Source organism: Lynx rufus, unplaced genomic scaffold, assembly GCF_022079265.1.
Source record: "Lynx rufus isolate CCGP_SWC_20201006 ecotype Redwood Valley unplaced genomic scaffold, mLynRuf1.p SCAF_3, whole genome shotgun sequence".
In the NCBI taxonomy this organism is placed as follows: Eukaryota; Metazoa; Chordata; class Mammalia; order Carnivora; family Felidae; genus Lynx; species Lynx rufus.
The window spans coordinates 123,237,898-123,258,301 of NW_025814845.1; the positions used below are offsets into that span (position 1 = coordinate 123,237,898).

Here is a 20,404-nt window from a genome sequence, read left to right on the forward strand (position 1 = left end):
CTGAAGTTGGATGCTTAACTGACTGAGCCACCCAGGTGCCCCTGTTTCTTTCTTTCTTTCTTTTTTTTTTTTTTTTAATAGTTTTGTTGTTGTTTTGATAGGCGTGAGGTGTTGTCTTGCATTTGTATTTCTGTAATGATTGATGTTGAGCATCTTTTCAGGTGCTTCTTGCCATTTATATATTTTCTTTGGAGAAATGTCTAGATAAATACCTTTAAAAGTAAAATTGGCCAAATTAAGAAATACATTATGTGATGCCTTGTAAGAATGGTTTCTAGGCTGGCCATTCTTTTCCTGCTCTTCCTCCATGGAACCCTGCTCCTCCCATAGTGCCCTTCTAGTTAGACCAGATAAGCTGGAACTTTTTTTTTTTTTTGAACAGTCTCCTGACCATCTGGTGCCTGTTTACTCCCAGAGGATGAGACATTTTGAGGACTTAACAGCCTGACTGCCTACAGATGGGCTTCAAGCTCTGGCCCAACTTTTGAGAACCAGGCTCTTTTCTTTTTTCTTTGATTGAAGTACAGTTGACATACAATTTTACACTAGTTTCAGGCACAACATAGTTATTTGACAGCTCTATACGTTATGCTGTGTCCACCATTGATGTAGCTACCATCTGCCCCCAAACAACACTGTTACGGTGCTATTGACTATATCCCCTGTGCTGTACCTTTCATCCTCGTGACTTACTCATTCCGCAACTGGAAGCCTGTACCTTCTCTCTCCTTCACACGTTTTGCCCATCCTCCTCACCTCTCTCCCCTCCAGCAGCCGTCGTCTCATTCTCTGTTTTTATGGGTCTATTTCTGCCTTTTTGTTTATTTTGTTTTGCTTTGTTTTTTAGATTCCACGTATACATGAAATCATATGGTATTGTCTTTCTATGTCTGACTTATTTCACTTAGCCTAACAGCGTCTAAGTCCATCCATGTTGTTGTAAGTGAGAAGAGCTCATCTGTTTTTATGGCTGAGCAGTAGTCCATTGTATATATAGCACATCTTCTTTATCCGCTCATCTGTTGGTGGACACTTGGCTGCTTTCATATCTTGGCCATTCTAGATAATGCTGCCATAAATATAGGCGCGCTCACGTCTTCTCAAATTAAGGCTTTTGTTGGGTTATACCCGGAAGTGGAATTACCAGATCGTATGGTATTTAAGAACCAGGTTCTTGAGATGGTACCATAGCTACCACTTCCTCACCTGCTGCCTTCACTCATGACTACTGAAGTGACTACAGTTTCCCAGGCCGACTGCATTCTTACAGGATTTGTCAACGGAAATAATGTTTATGTGATTTTGATCATATGTGTATGGTTCAACCTTGGGTGTCCGTTGTGGTTGGGGTGAGTTTTTCGAGAAGAGGCATCCTTCAGTGTTTAATCCTTTGGGGCCAATCTCATCATAAAGAGCAAGCGTTGGCAGACTTTTTCTGCAGAGTCAGATAGCAAACGCTGTATACTTTTGCAAACTCTAAGGTCCCTGTGGCAGCCATAGTATTCAGTTTGGCTGTTCTAGCAGGAAAGTGGCTATAGAAGATCTATAAACCAGTAGCCATGACTGTGTTCCAGGACAACTTTGTGTAGAAAACCAGGCTGCAGGCCATATTTTGCACAGAGCTCATAGCATTGCCAACCTCTGGGCAAGCGTTTCACTCCTTACCATCTCTGATTTAACCAGCCTCTATTACTTTAACATAGGCAGATATGCAAGTGGAGCAAAACCGGCAGCACTTTTATGAACTGTCCCTTGAGTATGTATGTAAGCTTCAGGAGATCCAAGAAAGAAAGAAGTTTGAGTTTGTGGAACCTGTAAGTATCATAGAAAGTTGTTCTGCTGTTACATTTAATAGACATCCTAGAAGCATTTTTCTTTCTAGATGAAATTTACAGTTCCTGGGGACCAGGATACATACACAGGAAGCAAGACATCATGAATTGTAAAGGGTGGACCCAGATCGTGATGAGGTCAAGGAACCACCTTCACAGTTCAGTGGTTCTCGGCCTTCTTTGCACAGCAACATATAGTGAATATTATTTCTCAATGACTGCAATCAGGTGCAATTTCTGCCACCCTATTGTAGACCCACCCTTTAAAGAAAACCCTGTGAAAGAAGTGTTAGGATGGGAGAGTGAGCAGTGGTGTCGATGGATAATCTTCACTCTTCTCGAGTTTGTTCTGAAGCAAGTACACCAATCCAAATTTTAGCACTTTAAACAGTTCTTGGTAACAAATTATTATTATTTTTTTTTTTCAACGTTTATTTATTTTTGGGACAGAGAGAGACAGAGCATGAACAGGGGAGGGGCAGAGAGAGAGGGAGACACAGAATCGGAAACAGGCTCCAGGCTCTGAGCCATCAGCCCAGAGCCCGACGCGGGGCTCGAACTCACGGACCGCGAGATCGTGACCTGGCTGAAGTCGGACGCCTAACCGACTGCGCCACCCAGGCGCCCCTGTAACAAATTATTATTTTTTTTTTTTTTAAATTTTTTTCAACATTTATTTATTTTTGGGACAGAGAGAGACAGAGCATGAACGGGGGAGGGGCAGAGAGAGAGGGAGACACAGAATCGGAAACAGGCTCCAGGCTCTGAGCCATCAGCCCAGAGCCCGACGCGGGGCTCGAACTCACGGACCGCGAGATCGTGACCTGGCTGAAGTCGGACGCCTAACCGACTGCGCCACCCAGGCGACCCTGTAACAAATTATTTTTAACGCAACTGTATGCTCATGGCAGCCGAGGTTAAGAACCAGCATATGGAGCATTTGAAACTATTTTGTGAGTTACTCTGGCAGTTCTTTATACTTATTTCAGAGACATATGATTTGTGTTTGTGCTTATATAGATGTTGTATATATGTGACGTATATGAAGATATGTAAAGTAATAATTCATACTGTGGGTTTTAGTGAAAACAAGAAACACTAGAATTCATGATTCTCAAGATTAATTTTAATATAGGTGTTTTTTTTTGCATGTGGTTTTTTAAAAAAACAGTTTTACTGAGATAAAATTTACATGCTATACAATTATCCACTGTATGTGATTTTGAGAAACAAAAAATAACCAAGTAATGATTAACTTAAAATTGGCATTCATGGAAGCAATAGTCCAGTTGGAATAATAGATTAACCTAATTTCAACCATTAGGGAACAATTCATCTCCTTAAAGCTTTCTTTTATGTAAAATAATAATGACCTACATTATTTACAGTGCTCTTTGTTCAAGGCATTGTTTTAATACTTCATCGTGCTCATGTGTTTATTCCACACAGGAACTCCAGAAGGAGATATTTTCATTATCCCACTAAGCAAATACGGAAATAGAAGTACAGAAAATTTCATTAATTTCCCCAAGGTCTCATAACATAGCTGAAGTTGGGGATTGATCCCTGCTGGCCACTTGACATTAGAGTCCCAGATTGCTAGCCATTATGCTATGTGACATTATAAAGAAAATGAATTTCAGGATTTTCTTAATTCCTATCCCAAATTATGCTTGTACTCACTTTAAATTTACTCCCATGTTTGGGCGGAAGGAGGTGCCCTCTAATCAAGAAGAGCAGGTTGAGGGTTGGTAAGAACTCAGAGCTTAATTATCTCCCTGTCTCTACCTGTCTCTGCCCCAGTCACTGACTGTCCTGGTAGACAAAAGAGAGAGGTTGTGCTGCACTAAATGCCATTGGAGAGAGCCTGTAGCTCTTTGATTCTGTGATTTCACTTTTTGTTACAGTTTGTGTTGACCTATGGTGATAAGGTTTCAATTATAAATGGATATGGAGATTCTCTTAAAAAAAAAGAACACATGGGTGCTGTATCATTTCTCCAGTACAGTGCACTATAAAAGCTATCTAATGGCTCTGATATTTAAGGAGAAATCACAAATCTTTCATTTTTTAAACAGATTAATAAATAATATGCGGTTAGATTTAATTGACTTCTGGTGACTTCTTTTAATTTTATTTCAGTAGAATTGCAATGGGATGGGGGAAACGTGGCTGTTTTTTATTCTTCTTCCCCCTGAGGTTTTTTTTTTTGTGCTAATGTCATTTTTTCCCCCCTTTGTCTTAGATGCTGTCATTTTTTCAGGGAATGTTTACTTTCTATCATCAGGGCCATGAACTTGCCAAAGACTTCAATCACTACAAAATGGAACTACAGATCAACATTCAGAATGTAAGGAAATGAAAGCTTTCTGGTATAAAGGATGTTTGAGATGTATATTTTTGATTTGGTATATGAAAAACCTTAAACTAAGACCAGACTGAGCTGTTGGTGCTGAGAAACTGAGGCTACGTTGCCACCTTCTGGTCAGTTCTCAGCATAACAAACTGTTCTTCATGGAGGTGAGGCTCGGGGAATTGTGCCACCTGGCGGTTCTTTTTTTTTTTTTTTTAAATTAATGAATTTGTTTTATGAATTTATTTTTCTTGCCTTTCAGAAAAGTCACTAGGTATGTTTTTTAAATCAGGAGTCACATAAATTATATTTTTCTTTTTCTAGTTTTACTGAGATTTAATTGACACACAGTACTATTATAAGTTTCAATTGTACAGCACATTGGCTTGACATTCATATTGAAAGACAATTACCATGAAGAGTTTAGCTAACGTCTGTCACTTCATGTAGTCACAGAAAAATGTTGTTTCATGTGATGAGAACTTAGGATCCACTCTCTTAGTAACTTTTTTTTTTTTTGGAATATTTTTTTTTTAATTTTTGAGACAGAGCATGAGCAGGGAAGGGGCAGAGAGAGAGGGAGACACAGAATCCGAAGCAGGCTCCAGGCTCTGAGCTGTCAGCACAGAGCCTGATGCGGGGCTCAAACTCACGGACCGTGAGATCATGACCTGGGCTGAAGTCGCACGCTTAACTGACTGAGCCACCCAGGCGCCCCTCTCTTAGTAACTTTTAAGTATGTCCTACAGTAGTGTTAACTGTCACCATATTGCACTTTGTGGGATAGTTGTAAGGATAAGTTTTGTTATGTAACTTTCAGTGTCCATGTAGGGAACAGACAAAGGAGCACTCCACATTACATGTAAGGCATTTTAGTTCTAATGATCTCAGTTTCTTCTGTGTATCTTACTTGATTTTTGGTTGCTCGTTCAAGAGGAATTTCTTTCCTGTGTTTATGCATATTCACTAATGTATTGAGTTCACAGTTGCAGTTGGTCCGTATTATTTTCCTGGAAAATGTATGCTTTCAAAGAGGTCTTGGATAAAGAGATTTAGGAGAGCTTTATTAATTTATTAAATTATTACAACATATGTGATTTTGATCAGAAGGTGGTGGGTGTTTTTTCTCTTAACACTTAAGTTGACTTTGGGAAGTGTCCTCATTGGAATGCTATTCAGATTATGTTTAGTATAATTTTAGACCTTGATGGAAAAAAAGCGAGTGAGTTTTGGAATACATGCATATGAGCGCATACTGAAAGACACACGAAAGATGGGACTCTCTGTGCTGTTGTTGCCTGACTTTCACTTTGATATCTTGAGACCAGGAGGAATGATTTTTGTATAGATTTTGTTTCCAAGTTTTTGTTTTTGCATAGTTCCCTACATTTGGAAATGTAGATAATGAAGTTTCTTTTTCTTTTTTTTTTTGTAAATCATGTGTCAATTTGTATTTGTAGATTATTTGGACATTGAGCTGGGTTAAATAACTAAAAGAGTACAACCCTCCCCCCCTCCCCCACTGTCAGTGATTATAATGTAACAGAATTTAAAAATATATCAAAATGCATATGTATAGATACGTTCTAATTTTATTTTTGTGATAAAGCAACATTTTATTTATTTTGAGAGAGAAAAAGAGAGTGTGTGAGTGAGCGAGCAGGGGAGGGGCAGAGAAAGAGGGAGAGAGAGAATCCCAAGCAGGCTGTTAGCACAGAGCCCAATGTGGGGCTTGAACTCATGAACTGTGAGATCATGATGTGAACTGAAACCGTGAACTGAAACCAAGAGTGATGCTTAACTGACTATGCCACCCAAGTGCCTCGATTAGTTCTGATTTTATTTTATTTTTTTATTTATTTACTTTGAGAGAGACAGAGAGAGTGAGTGAGCATAAGTAGGGGAGGGGCAGAGAGAGGGAGAGAGGAGAGACAGAGAATCCCAAGCAGGCTTGTGCTGTTAGCACAAAGCCGGATGTGGGGCCCGATCGCATGAACCATGAGATCATGACCTGAGCCAAGATCACGAGTCAGACCTTCAACTGACTTACAACCAGTCGCCCCTAGTTCTAACTTGAAATTGTCTCTATAGGTAGTAGAAATAGCCTAATGTTGCTATGATTTTTCAGAATACTTTTGCAGACAGCTGAACACAGTGTTGTGAAAAGAACACTACATAGTTAGTGTAGAAGATAAATTATACTCCTGATTTTTTTCTTGTACCAACTGCGTATATAACTTGTGGAAATGTACTTTTTCTGTGTGGACATCATCTGTTAACCCAGGGGCTGGCCTGGGTGAGAACCTTCAGGCAGAACTGGATCCATAATTTGTGGGACCAATGTAAAATGGGAAGGCAGGGCCCTTATTTAAAAATGAATAATTTCAAGTCTGTGACAACAGAGCATTAAACCAAGTGTGTGACCTTCTGAGCACAAGATTCTTTGTGGTTGTGCAGACTACATGCCCATGAAGCTGGCTGTGCCTTAGTGTCTTGGGTGACAGGTGGGATAGACACATTATCATCTCCTGTGGGCTTCACTGAAACTGTCCATGCACAGCTTGCTTGTGGATGGAAGTACTTTTGTAACAAGCCTGTATTGTAAGAGGGATCTAGTTACCTTACATACACCAAAATAATTTCGAGAGATTAAATATTTCAATGTAAATGAGCCAATACTCAGTCATGAAATATTACAAGCAAAACTTAAAAACAAACTATGACTTAAAATGGTTCACAAGGGGCCCCTGGGTGGCTCAGTGGGTTAAGCATCTGACTCTTGATCTCTGGTCAGATCATGATCTCACGGTTCCTGAGTTTGAGCCCTGCATCAGGCTCTGTGCTGACAGCTTGGAGCTTGCTTGGAGATCTCTCTTTTCCTCTCTCTCTCTCTCTGCCCCTCCCCTGTATGCTCACTCTCTCTCTCAAAATAAACAAACAAAAAATATTTTAAAAAAGGTTCACAAAATAACTTGGTTAAATATATTCAGAAGTTAACTTACACACTTGAGAACAGCTTTCCCATAGAGAAGTGGGCAAAGAACAGTTGACTGGAAAATTTTTCTGTATCCTCTGGAATTTAAGGATTGTCATCAGTATTGCCCTGATACTGCTTCTCTAAATATTTATCTCTTTATTTTGTTGTGTTTCTGAGTCTGCTCCTGCAACTCTTTCAAGTAGAGCCTCTTCTTTGTGCCTCACTGGCAATTTTGAGAACACCTGACCAAGGTGTCTTTGCTGTTCATTTTTGCTTTAAGCTAATTCTTTTCCCTTCAGAAATACCTGCACGTTTGAAACACATGGCACTTGTTCTGTGCTACCTGCTGAACATTTTTACTGTATTGCTGTAATTTGCTCATTTCTTGGCCATTTCTCTCATTCCCTCATGATAGCAGCTTTTAGTGTAAAAAAGGGAAAACGCTGGCTATATAAAACTACAAATTACAAAAAGGCATATTATTTTTATGCTCTGTATATTTGTGTATTAAAGGACATATACCCAAATATTAAAACCAAATCATAGTGTCGATTATCTCTGCACTATAATGCCATGGATGATTTTGGTTGGTTTGTAAGTATTTTACTATAGTAAAAAAAAATCGCAAAATCATTTTATAATCAGAAAAAAGGTAAATGTTATCTAAAAATGAAAACAAGCTATGTTTCGTCTATCTGATTTCACCTTTTCTATTGTAAAAATGATCATACCTCTTTTATTTTTTATTATTTTGGAAGCAACTTATTCCTCATCCACTTTCCATAATCCAGAGTAATACATGGAAAGGAAAACAGAGCAAGATGGCTTTTAGAAGATAGATTTTCTGTTTCTAGAAAAATAGATTTCTATATCTGGAAAAATATAAATTGGATCAAAATTGAAGGGTATTTTAAAAAACTAAATTTAAACTTTTGTTATCTTTATCCCCAGAAGAATGTAGGGAAAGAGAGACTAGAATAGAATTCTTCCTAGAAGGAAATTTAATGTGAGAAATCTTAGGATTCATGGAGAATCCCCAGAAAATACTAAGAATAGTTAAGAAGATTTTAAGAATATGCCCAAATATTTTTGTTACAGTGTTGTGAGAAAAATAGAGCACTAAAATAATAAACTATGTTTTTTTCAAAAAGAGATTGGAAGTGATTGTGTAAAAAATACAAATGTGGTTATTTGTGAGAAATAGGTTTATAGTCCCTTTTAATTGCTTTTGAACCTTTTCTTTTTGTAGTTTGTGCCCTTCCCTCTTTGTTTTAAAACCTTGTGGATTAGTTTTTGTATTCTGAAAAAAAAATTAAAAATACAGTTTCTCTTCCAATAAGATTTAAAACAATAAATTGTCAGTTTGATAGTGAAGATTTCCTTTTATCCTCTGTTAGATGAGAATAATTGTGACTCTTGGGTGACTTACTTGTAACAGTCGTAGTCGTAGTAGTAATGGCAGCTAAGTTAATTTTGTTACCAAGTGCCAGGTATTACCTGTGTGCTTTATTTGGATTATACACATTTAGTCTTTGTAAAAGTCCTATGATGTAGATTTTTTTTTATTCCTATTTTACAGATGAGGACAATGAGGATAATAACTTCCTGATATCGTATCTTAAAGTCAGGGCTGACACTGGAACTTGGGCAGAATCACTCTAGGGGGTCATGGTGGTTAGTTTCAGCTTCTGTACTGGGATACACATGGGTCACTCATGGTATTTCTGGGGTCAGTAAATAACAGGAACTGGGAAACATCTTGATATGGCCATTTGCTTGCCTACACTGTAGCAACTTGTGGGTAACATGGGAGTCCCTTTAATTATAAGAACTCAGATTTAGGCCCCGATGTTGCACCTCAACTAACCCCTAGCTCGCACCTGTTCTAACCTGTGTTCCCCTCACCCCCATGGAAAGTGTCTTATATGGGATTTAGACTCGATCACCTATTCACTTGGGGTCTGTCGCATAACATTCCTTTCTCTGCCATCTCACATGAGGGGCGATATGAGAATTACAGTGAGGGTGTGTGTGTGTGTGTATAGGTAGGAACTTACCCCTTTATGTTATGTTCTTTTGCAAAGTTACTAAAGCAGGGCTTCATGGGGCCCACCCTGATGTTTTACAACTACTTCATGAAAGCTTCTTCATAATTTTTATTTTATTTTAAAGAGACAGAGAATATGCAAGTCAGAGGGGCAGAGGGAAAGAGAGAGAGAGAATCTTTTTTTTTTTAAATTTATTTACTTGAGAGAGAGAGCATGCTGGAGGGGCAGAGAAAGAGGGAGAGAAAATTCCAAGCAGGCTCTTCACTGGTAGTGCAGAGCCTGACTTGGGGCTCAGACTCAAGAACCAGAAGATCCTGACCTGAGCTGAAATCAAGAGTTGGCTGCTTAACCCACTGAACCACCCAGGCACCGAGAGAGAGAGAGAGAGAGAGAGACAGAGAGAGAGAGAGAGAGACAGAGAGAAAGAAGAGGAAAGAAAGAGGCTCCATGCTCAGTGTGGAGCCTGATGTGGGACTCAGTCCCACAACCCTGGGATCATGACCTGAGCTGAAACCAAGAGTCAGATAACTAACTGAGCCATCCAGGTGCCCCTTCATATTTTTAGTTCTGCTTTGCCTTCTTTTCTTCTCTGAGTGAGGTCAGGGGGCTGGGATAGGAAAACTTAAAATGGCTATCGGTACTTGGAGTCAGCCTTTGCCTCTGCTTTGAAAGCTTTATTTCTGGGTATAACACTGTGAAAAGCTCCTTCTCCCCTTAATATGGGACTGAACCTGTGCTAATCTTGACTCAGCGGTTTTCCAGACATACTCAGATGGGTCTGAATTCCAGCTTAGTCCCCAAATTGTTCTCCCAAATAGGCGATGTAATAAAGTGTTTAATTTAGAAGACTTTGTTTAAGACTGGTTTATTTAGAAATCTATTTAGCAAAGCATGCAAGGAAAGGAAATAATACAGTGGTATATTGCTGACAATGGATAGCACTAGCCTAACTTAGAGGTTATTTTGAGGATTAAAACACCAAAAGTAGGGCGTCTGGATGGCTCAGTCGGTTAAGTGTCCGACTCTTAGATTAGCTCAGGTCATGATCTTGCAGTTGTGAGACTGAGTTCTGCATCTGGCTCCACACTGACAGCGTGGAGCCTGCTTGGCATTCTCTCTTTTCCTCTCTCTCTTGCCCTCCCTCCCTCTCTCTCTCTCAAATAATAAACAAACTTAAAGAAAGTAAATAAAACACCAAAAAGTGTTCTCAGTAGTGCCAGTCACAGTGTAAACACTGTCATGGTCACTTACTGTAGAATTTACAGCCTAACGTTATTATTTGATGATATCTTTTAATAGACACCGGAATTTAGAATTGGAGATTACTGGGTTCTAGCCATTCTATTATTTATGTTCAAAGTTTTAAAAAATACAATTTTAACTACCATTCATAATTTACTTAAAATGGTAAAATCCTTTCCCTCCCTTCGCAGAGCACAGTCATAAGCATCTGAGGAAGTAGGACGATGAGGGCAGGGAGTATTCCATGGAGAGCCCTGCAGCAGGGAAAGTGGGGGTGATGGTATAGTGGGAGTGGGGAGGGTGTAGAGGCAGCCTGAAAAAGAGGTGGCTGGAGTAGAGATTGGTTGCATTGAGCAAATGTATTAATTGAGCAAATAAGTAAATAGATTGAGAGTAATGGGAACTAGATTTCTCACTATCTGAAAAGAAATACACAAAATTGGGAAGGGATAGGCTAGAAAGAGACCGGAAGTATTGGATTGGAATTAGATTTACCGGTATGAACATGTGGGTTTTACAATATAGAGACATGTAGAAATGACAGGTGTATGTGTGTAAAAACACGTATGTATGTGTACACACACACACACACACATCCGTATAGTTTTTCTATCTGCCAAGAAGACCCAGAAGCAGTGACAACCCCTTAGCTGTGAGCACACTGTGTTCAGATTTTGGTTTCTAAATACTACACTCCAGTGAAAGGAATAAGGGCTTCTTTGGGGGATATGACTGATTTTAGGACTGGGACAGAGAAAAGTATAAGATGGAACCAGGACTCCTTTTTGAACCAGAAAGTAGGGGATCACTCAAGAAGACATATCAAAAGGTACAGGGGTCAGGTAGAAGGGGCCTCTGCTGGTCAAATGTAGGAAATTTGGGCATTAATATAATTAATGAGAGTATTGGATACAAGTCACGACATAAATAGGAATATACGTGTGTGCATGTGTGTGTCCTTGCTGGCATCTGTGCATACATGGCATGCACATGTCTATATATGTGTGTATCTATGTACAGGCATACCTTGTTCTATTGTGCTTTGCCTTTTGGAGCTTCACAGATACTGCATTTGTTACAAATTGAAGGTTTGTGGCAGCCTATGTCCCACAAGTCTACTGGTGCTATTTTTACAATAGCAGTTGCTTACTTGGTGTCTCTGTCTCAGGTTTTGCTAATTCTTGTGATATTTGATACTTTTTCATTATCATTACATTTGTGATGCTGATCTGTGATCCGTGGTCTTTGATGTCACTGTCATAATTGTTTTGGGGTGCCACAGATTGTGCCTGTATATGATAGTGAACTTGAATGTTGTGTGTTCTGACTGCTCCACTGACTGTCCTGCACCTCCATCTTTCTCCCTTGCCTCAGGCCTCCCTATTCCCTAAGACACAGCAATATTGAGATTGGGTCAGTGAATAACCCTATAATAGCTTCTAAGTGTTCAAGTGAAAGGAAGAATCACACATTAAAGCAAAAGCTAGAAATGTTTAAATTTAGTGAGGAAGACATGTCAAAAGCCCACAGGGGCTGAAAGCTATGCCTCTTGTGCCAAACAGCCAAGTTGTGAGTGCAAAGGAAGCTTTCTTGAAGAAAATTAAAGGTGCTGCTCCACTGAACACATGAATAATACGAAAGTGAAACAGTCTTGGGGTGCCTGGGTGGCTCAGTTGGTTAAGTATCTGACTGGATCTCAGCTCAGGTCTTGATCTCAGGGTCATGAGTTCAGGCCCTGCTGTCGGCTCTGTGCTGGGTGTGAAGCCTATAGAGGAAAAAAAAAGGTGAAACAGTCTTAATGCTGATACAGAGGAAATTTCAGTGGTTTGGACAGAAGCTCAAACTGGCTACAACATTCCCTTAAGCCAAAGACTAATCTAGAGCAAGGCCCTAACTCTCTTCAATTCCATGAAGCGTGAGAGAAGTGAAAAAGCTGCAGAAGAAAAGTCAGAAGCTAGCAGAAGTCGGTTTGTGAAGTTTATGGGAAGAAGCTGTTTCTATAAGAGAAAAGTGCAACATGAAGTAGCAAGTGCTGCTGGAGAAGCTGCAGCAAGCTATCCAGAAGGTCCAGCTGAGATAATTCATGAAGGTAGCCTCATGATACAGCAGATTTTCAATGCAGACGATGCCTGGCTTCAAAGGACAGGCTGACTCTCTTGTTAGAGGCTAATATAGCTGGTGACTAAGTTGAAGCCAGTGCTCATTGACCATTCTGAAAATCCTAGGGCCCTTAAGTATTAGGCTAATTCTAGTCTTACCTGTGCTCTGTAAACGGAACAACAAAGCCAGATGCAGCACATTTATTTACAGCATAATTTACTGAGTGTTTTAAGCCCTCTGTTGAGACCTAGATGCCATTAAGAACATTTGTGATTCATGGGAAGAGGTCAGAATACCAGTATAAGCAGGAGTTTGGAAGAAGCTGGTTTCAACTCTTATGGATGACTTTGAGGGGTTCAGGACTTCAATGGAGGAAGTAACTGCGGATGTGGCAGAAATAGTGAGAGAACTAGAATTAGAAGTAGATACAGCCTGAAGGTGGGATTGAATTGCTTCAGTCTCGTGATAAAACTTTAACAGAGGAGTTATTTTTATGTATGAGTAAAGAAAATGGTTTCTTGATATGGAATCTATCCTGGTGATGAAGCTGCTATGAAGATTTGCTAAAATGACAACAAAGAAGTTAGAATATTCCATAACTTTAGCTGATAAAGCAGCAGCAGGGTTTGAGAGGATTGAGTCCAGTTTTGAAAGAAGCACTGTCGTGGGTGAAATGGTACCAAACAGCACTGCATGCTGCAGGGAGATTTTTCATGAAAGGAAGAGTCATTTGATGTGGCATATATCGTTGTTGTCTTACTTCAAGAAATTGCCACGGTCACCCCAACCTTCAGCAACCACCGTCCTCATCAGTCAGCAGGCGTCAACATCAAAGCAAGACCCTCCACCAGCAAAATGATTGACTCACTGAAAGCTCAGAAGATGGTTAGCATTTTCTTTTAGCAATAAAGTGGTTTTTATTTAAAATATGTACATTTTAAAGATATAATTCTATTGCACACTTAATAGACTACAGCATAGTGTAGACAGAACTTTTGTATACACCAGGAAACCTAAAAATTCATGTGACTTGCTTTATTGCTATATTCGCTTTATTGCAGTGGCCTGGAACCAAACCCACAATATCTCAGAGGTATTTATGTGTATAAATATTCTACACACAGATGCACCTTCAGAAAGAAGTGAGCGTTGGGAGTTGTCACTAAGCAAAGTGACAAAGGAGGCAAATAAATAAAATCAGGGTAAGATGAGTATTAAAATGGGGACAAGAAATCCTGGAGGCTTGAGAAACAGGAAGGGAAGAGAGAACTGGCATTAACAAATGAGTTCCACCCTCCCTGCAATCCTGCGTTTTGTTCTAGCACATAAAGTTTATTTTTTTTAACTCTCAGCTTGTTTTTTTAAAATAAGCTTCTGAAGATAAGTTTTCCCCTTTGCAGTCTGCATTTATCAGACTCCTCTTCTCCTAAAGAATGTGTACCATTCTACCATTTTTCTATTCTAGGACCCTCGGTAACCTCTTTCCTTGTAGGGAGGAGAGGGGAGGAATTTCAATAAAAATTTTTTATCTCCGCTTGTCCACAGTTTCACATCAGCAGTTTTTTGGTGTTAATACAATTATTTTAGAGTGTGGATGAAAGAAATGTCCAGAAACTTGGTGGTGCTGACTCATCATGCTTGCCTTGGTAATTTTGTCACTTCACCTTGCATATACGTTTTCAGGGTAGCCGTTTGACAGAGATATTGGCATGCTGAGTCTCCTGGGTTTCAGAAATGTGATTTGTCTCTTCAGATAGCAAAGACATTATTTGTACATGAAATTCCGCCCCCCCCCCTTCCTTTATCTGAGAAGAAATATCATTTCAACTGCAATTGCCATGACCTGGAGAAGATGACCTCATATTTATTAGTTTGCAGAGCAGAATTAAGTTTTTCAGATTCTGAGTACTTAATACTGCTGGTATAATGACAAAGAGGTTGATTGTGCAAAGGAAAGACTTCCAATATATTTTATGACCTATTTTTTTTTTAAATCTAAGATTTAGTAATATTGTGAGACATGGAGGTAGGAATTCTTACGTTGAATAACACAATTATTCTTGGTGTTAGAAAGCTTCGAAAGTAATCCCTACTTGGCTTATTAGACTCCTATTAGCTATTTTACCAGTAATATTTTTCTTTGAATGACAATCTTAAAGAGACACACTGGAAGGGATGGGTATACCTTGAGAAGTTTATAGAAAAATCCTAAAAATTTAATTATAGTTATCCAGAGGCTTAAAAATGTACATCCAAAACACATGAAAACTGAAAACATATATATATATATATTTTATCTATTTCAGACGCGGAATCGTTTTGAAGGAACAAGGTCAGAAGTGGAAGAACTTATGAACAAAATCAGACAGAATCCCAAGGACCACAAACGAGCAAGTCAGTTCACAGCAGAAGGCTACCTGTATGTACAGGAAAAAAGTAAGAGGACCCCGAGCAATGATGAATCACTGATGAAAAATTATTTTAAAACTCTTACTGTAATTACTCGATTTTTGGAATAATTATTCCTACCACTTCCTCTGCCCCCTCCTGTCCTAGAATTTATATTTTATATTTGGGGGGAAAGCACATTTCTGCTCTAGGGAGGGGACCCTGAAATGAAGAACTCAAGATGCACCCTGTTTTCTAGCTGCACCCCCAAATTCTGTACCATACTTTGCTAACGCTTGTAAGATGCCGGAACATGGTATAAGGCTGAAAGCAAGGCGAGGTATTATCTTTTTCCTCCTTTCCCTTCACCCCCGTCCTTCTCACCTACGCACACACATAGGCACATTCATATACATATGCACACCCTCCTCCTCCCACAACTCCTTTTCCATGTTAAAGTCAAGAGGGACATATTCCTCCTATTCCTTCACGTCATTGCTTTCCACACCAATCTGAGATCATTTGTTCTTGCTAAAATTATCAGGGTGATTGCAGATGGCTATACAAAATATTCCTAGGTGGCATCCTAACTTATCTCACTGCATTTTTAGTATTGTTGCTCTCAGTGAATATGCAGTGCATAGAGTGTCCTTATTTTGAAAATTAAGGCACCTAAAAATTCTTTAAAACTTTTGACAGTTTGGTCTTATTTTAACTGTTCAGCTCTTAAACTTTACTTCTTCAACTGTAGAACCCGAGTACTATGTGGTAGAAAGGAGGAGAATGTGAAAAGGTTTCTGTATTTGCTATCTTCCTGCCTCCCCACCCTTGACCGCCATCAGAGTACTTAACAATTTTCACTGAGCGTGGCTGATTTACAGGACTTTCAAACTGACCACTGTAGTAGGAGGGCATACTTGTGGGCTAGCTATGGGATATCTGTGCTTCAAGTTGAAGCTAATGCATATGTAGTCGGCAGAGTGGTTGTTCTTTTTCTCTCTGTCCTTATGTAATCTGGACCTCCATACTCTTCACGTCTCATGAAGAGGAGTTACATGGCGAGCAGAACTCTATTTTTCTGACACTTCAGCTTTTTAATCTGTTTGTTCAATGAATTTGAAAGGACTAAATTAACATGTAGGGTAGAGACAGAAGGGTAGAATTTTTGTATTATATGCCCAAGTGAAAATCACAGGAAACTTTAATTTTTAGATTCGTAACTGTTGCCCAGCTTAACTGGCTTTGAGAGGAATTGGGCTGAAACTAGTTGGAAAAACAGAATGAAAACAACAGTGGCAAAATTCTCCTCTCGTTAACTGTGTGCCAGGCACTGTGCGAAGCTTGTTATACACCTCACTTAGTCCACTAAAAAACCCTATGAAGTGTATGAGGCTATTATTGCCCCATTTACCATTGAGAGAATGAAAATACCATTGAGAAAATAGAGAGGTAAATAATGTTCTTTAGATCATACAAGTCTGAATGCTGGCATTGTCTGTCTGTGTCGTGCTCTGTAGTGTATTATCTGGACCATGGACGGTGTGAAAAGCCTATATACTTGGGTCAGATGGGAGTCAGGAAAGGATGCTGGCTTAATTAGTGGGGAGACCTTGTTATGTGGGGCCAGAGACTCGGATTTGAGGTTAGGCTTTGTCATTTCTTGGGCATTTGGTCTAAGCTTAAATTTTTTTTTTTTTATTAAAAATATAATACGCCATCCTTCCTCAACATTTTTTTCTTAGGAATGAAATATCTGTACAATATATTTTGAACCATAGAATAGGATACCAAGCTAGCTATTCCTAACACACACACACACACACACACACACACACACACACACACACCCCAGTGGTTCCTGAATTCTGGTTTTTGCACTCATGATGGTCTGAGGTGGGATTACTGTGGTCTGGTAACCCCTTTCAACCCTCTACTGTCCCCAAGACAGTGTGGTCAGTTTTTCCTAAAGCTTGGTGGATTCCTTTTGAATGAGTCCCTTTTTCCCTCCTAAGCTTGTCCTTCTTGATTTTTAGATATAGAAAGTTTACTTGTTTGTAGATGAAATTATGGTGACAAAACAAGTTACTTACTTTTTATTTTTTTAATATAATTTATTGTCATATTGGTTTCCATATAGCACCCAGTGCTCATCCCGACAAGTGCCCTCCTCAGTGCCCATCACCCACTTTCCCCTCTCCCCCACCCCATATCAACCCTCAGTTTTCTGTATTTAAGAGTCTCTTATGGTTTGCTTCCCTCCATCTCTGTAACTTTCCCCCCCTTCCTCTTACTTTTTTAAAGTTTATTTATTTTGACAGAGAGAGAGAATGATCGCATGCATGTGAGTGAGCACGAGAGCAAGGGAGGAGCAGAGGGAGAGAGGAAGAGAGAGAATCCCCAGCAGGCTCCGTACTGAGCCTGATGTGGGGCTCAATGAGGTCATGACCTGAGCCAAAATCAAGAGTCAGATGCTTAACTGACTGAGCCACCCAAGAGCCCTGTTACTTGCTTTTTTTTTTTTTTTAATGTCTTTACTTGGTAAAAGACAAAATTGTCAACCTCTGGGTGACCTAACTTGTGTTATAATTGTACTTTTATTGGCATGTGAAACTCAAGATTGCTAGGTACTCTTATGTAGACCACTGTCTTCTAAGAGCTCTGATGGTGATAATATTGACTCTACAAGAGGTAAAGAGTGGTTCTGAGAATGTTCTGGTCAGATGTAGATAGCACCTCTCCGTTCTTCATTTTTCATTTTAAAGCTTACCTTTACAAAGCATCATTAGTAAGAGCAGCTACCCACCAGGGTGCTAGAGTGGACTCAGAATTCCTGAGATGCTAGAATCTGTGACTGTATCATATTGAGAGGCCAGAACCGAATCCAGAACTATCACATACATTGAATGGAATCGTTGAAACCCTTGTGAACTCTTAATACCTAGAGATGAACAAAAAATATAGTTCACAATTAAGACATTTTTAGGTGTGAGATATAATGGTGTGGCAAACTGAGAAGTATGTCTTTGACTCACTGCTCTGTTGCTAAAAAGTATTGCATTTTCTCTCAAATGATCTCTCTCAGTCTTATTTTCCCTACTTTTTTTTTTTTTTAATTGGAATCCACATCGTTGCTGGTTTGTTTCCTTGAGCTGTGTTAGTTGCTGCTTATTTTTTTTTTTTTCCTCTATAGTAATGCGTTTGGCACTCTGTGTATCTGCTTATTTATGAGGAAAAAGGTAAAGATCTATTTCTTCTTGAAGGGCCTGCTCCATTCGGTTCCAGTTGGGTCAAACACTACTGCATGTATCGGAAAGCAGCCAAGAAGTTTAACATAATCCCATTTGAGCACAGATCTGGGGGAAAGCTTGTAAGTGTTTGATTATGTATTTTTGTATTCCGTGTGACAGGTAGTTTTTTGAGGCTGACATTTTAATGGTGTATATATTCATTAATGGTAAATATACTGTATCTTGTTTTTAGGATTCAGATCTTTGTTTTCTTTTGTTCCTAAATGAAATAGGCCAATAAATAACAGCCCTTGTGGTTTTTGAATTGTATGTGTGGGTTTTTATGGTCAGGACTAGACTCCTTTTATGTCCAGTATTATTAGAGGATGTAGTGAACACCTACGAGAAGCTTTCACGACTCAGTGTTCTGTCAGGTCAGTGTTCACACAGATCGGATGTGCGCACATGTATTCAGAGCCTGAAAACATTATACAGTAGGTAATCTATAATGAATCATATTGTTTTCCATTTAGATGTACAAAGTTCTCACTTAGGCAGTTCCCATTTATTTCCCACAGAAATAAGTAGCAAAACAACACGTGATAGCAAGAAAACCTTAGGAGTTTGCTGTGTAAAAATGATGATCATTATTTGGGTTTTAAATAGAAACTGCAACTCATAGCAATAATCTATAGTCTGGAGACAAAGCTCTTCCACCAGTATTGAATGTAATTGGTAACACGTTAAAAAAAAAAGGTGAACTCATTGCTTATCTGGGTGGATGGGTATGATTTTGCTTCGGTGAATACAGAATTAACCCAGGTTCACTTCTATTTACGTATACTTTGCATCTTCCTGAAAAATGTTTAAAGCAGCTTATAATATAAACATAGTTATGTAATAAACATGGAAAATCAGGGCCGTGGAGAAGAGGAGGAAGTCAGGATATCACTCTTTCTGTTTTTTTTTTTTTCTAATGTTTATTTATTTATTTTTGAGAGAGCAAGAGTGCATGCTTGCAAACAAGGGAAGGGCAGAGAGAGAGAGGGAGACAGAGAATCCCAAGACTCTGAAGCAGACTCCGTGTTGTCAGTGCTGAGCCTGACACAGGATTCAGACTTACCAACCATGAGATAATGACCTGAGCCAAAATCAAGAGTCAGATTTAGCTTAACTAAGCTACCCAGGGACTCTGTGAGGATATCATTTTTTTTTTTTAATTTCTTTTATGTTTGTTTATTTTTGAGAGAGCGAAAGAGAGAGAGAGAGACAGAGTGTGAGCAGAGGAGGGACAGAGAGAGAGAGAGGGGGAGACACAGAATCTGAAACAGGCTCCAGGCTCTGAGTTGTCAGCACAGAGCCCGATGCTGGGCTCGAACTTATGAACTGTGAGATTATGACCTGACCTGAAGTCGGACGCTTAACCGACTTAGCCACCCAGGTGCCCCCAGGATATCACTCTAAAAAGGCTGTTGGGGTTAAGATTGAGCATGAGGGTTGAGTGTTAGTCACGAGTCAGGACTAACTCAAATGCTAAGATATGAGATGCCTTTCTGCTAAACCACCAAATAATATAAAATACTTTTAGACTATAATGACTGCTAATATTTAAAATATTGGTATATTTGAATGTTTGTTTAGTATTATTTGGAGATTCTTGTATTTTAGAAAATGTCAGAATAGTCTAGAAGTATATACTCAGAGTTCTTAACAGTTTTTACTCAGAACCCATGTTCCTGCATTGCCTCTGTCTCCCTTGGATGGTTTAGTGAGGTAAAATAGTACTGTATTAAAACAAATTAAGATAAATTCAGGGTGATTCACTAAGGAAACAAAACCTACATTGAGTGGTCTAGCTTTTGATGATCACAGTAGCTGATCTAGGGCCCTTTGATACATTATACTTTTTAGGTAGATTCATATGGAATTGAAGTTTTTGTAGGTCAAAAATGGTCACATATTGACTATTTCATACAGTGTAACATAATGCGAATTAAAAACAAATTATTCTTTTAAAAAGTGCAGTAAGAGAATAACAAATATTCCAGCATTTGGAAACCATATTGTTAATCTGCCCTTTAAAATCAGTGCTCATGAGGTCTGGTTTCGTGTTACTGTAATCAGAGAAAGATCTAGAAAACCTTAAGGAAAAGAGGATGATGACAATTAAGATTATACATAGTGTTTAAACTCGTTTGAAAGAGAACAGGATAAATGGACTTAAAATCTTGAAACTT

The 20,404-nt window shown here is 39.1% G+C and overlaps 1 protein-coding gene across 5 annotated transcripts in view; it reads left to right on the plus strand.

The window, feature by feature from the left end:
- ARHGAP10 (Rho GTPase activating protein 10) overlaps nt 1–20,404 on the plus strand; it is a 331,593-nt gene that overhangs the window by 118,617 nt on the left and 192,572 nt on the right. For 2 of the 5 annotated variants that reach the window (XM_047091519.1, XM_047091520.1), the window contains 3 exons: nt 4,078–4,182; nt 14,859–14,988; nt 18,201–18,307. In XM_047091519.1, the coding sequence (XP_046947475.1) occupies nt 4,078–4,182; nt 14,859–14,988; nt 18,201–18,307 (342 nt within the window). Of the gene's footprint in view, nt 1–1,703; nt 1,815–4,077; nt 4,183–14,858; nt 14,989–18,200; nt 18,308–20,404 lie in introns of all 5 variants that reach the window. The other 3 variants (XM_047091522.1, XM_047091523.1, XM_047091518.1) reach the window with 2 other exon arrangements.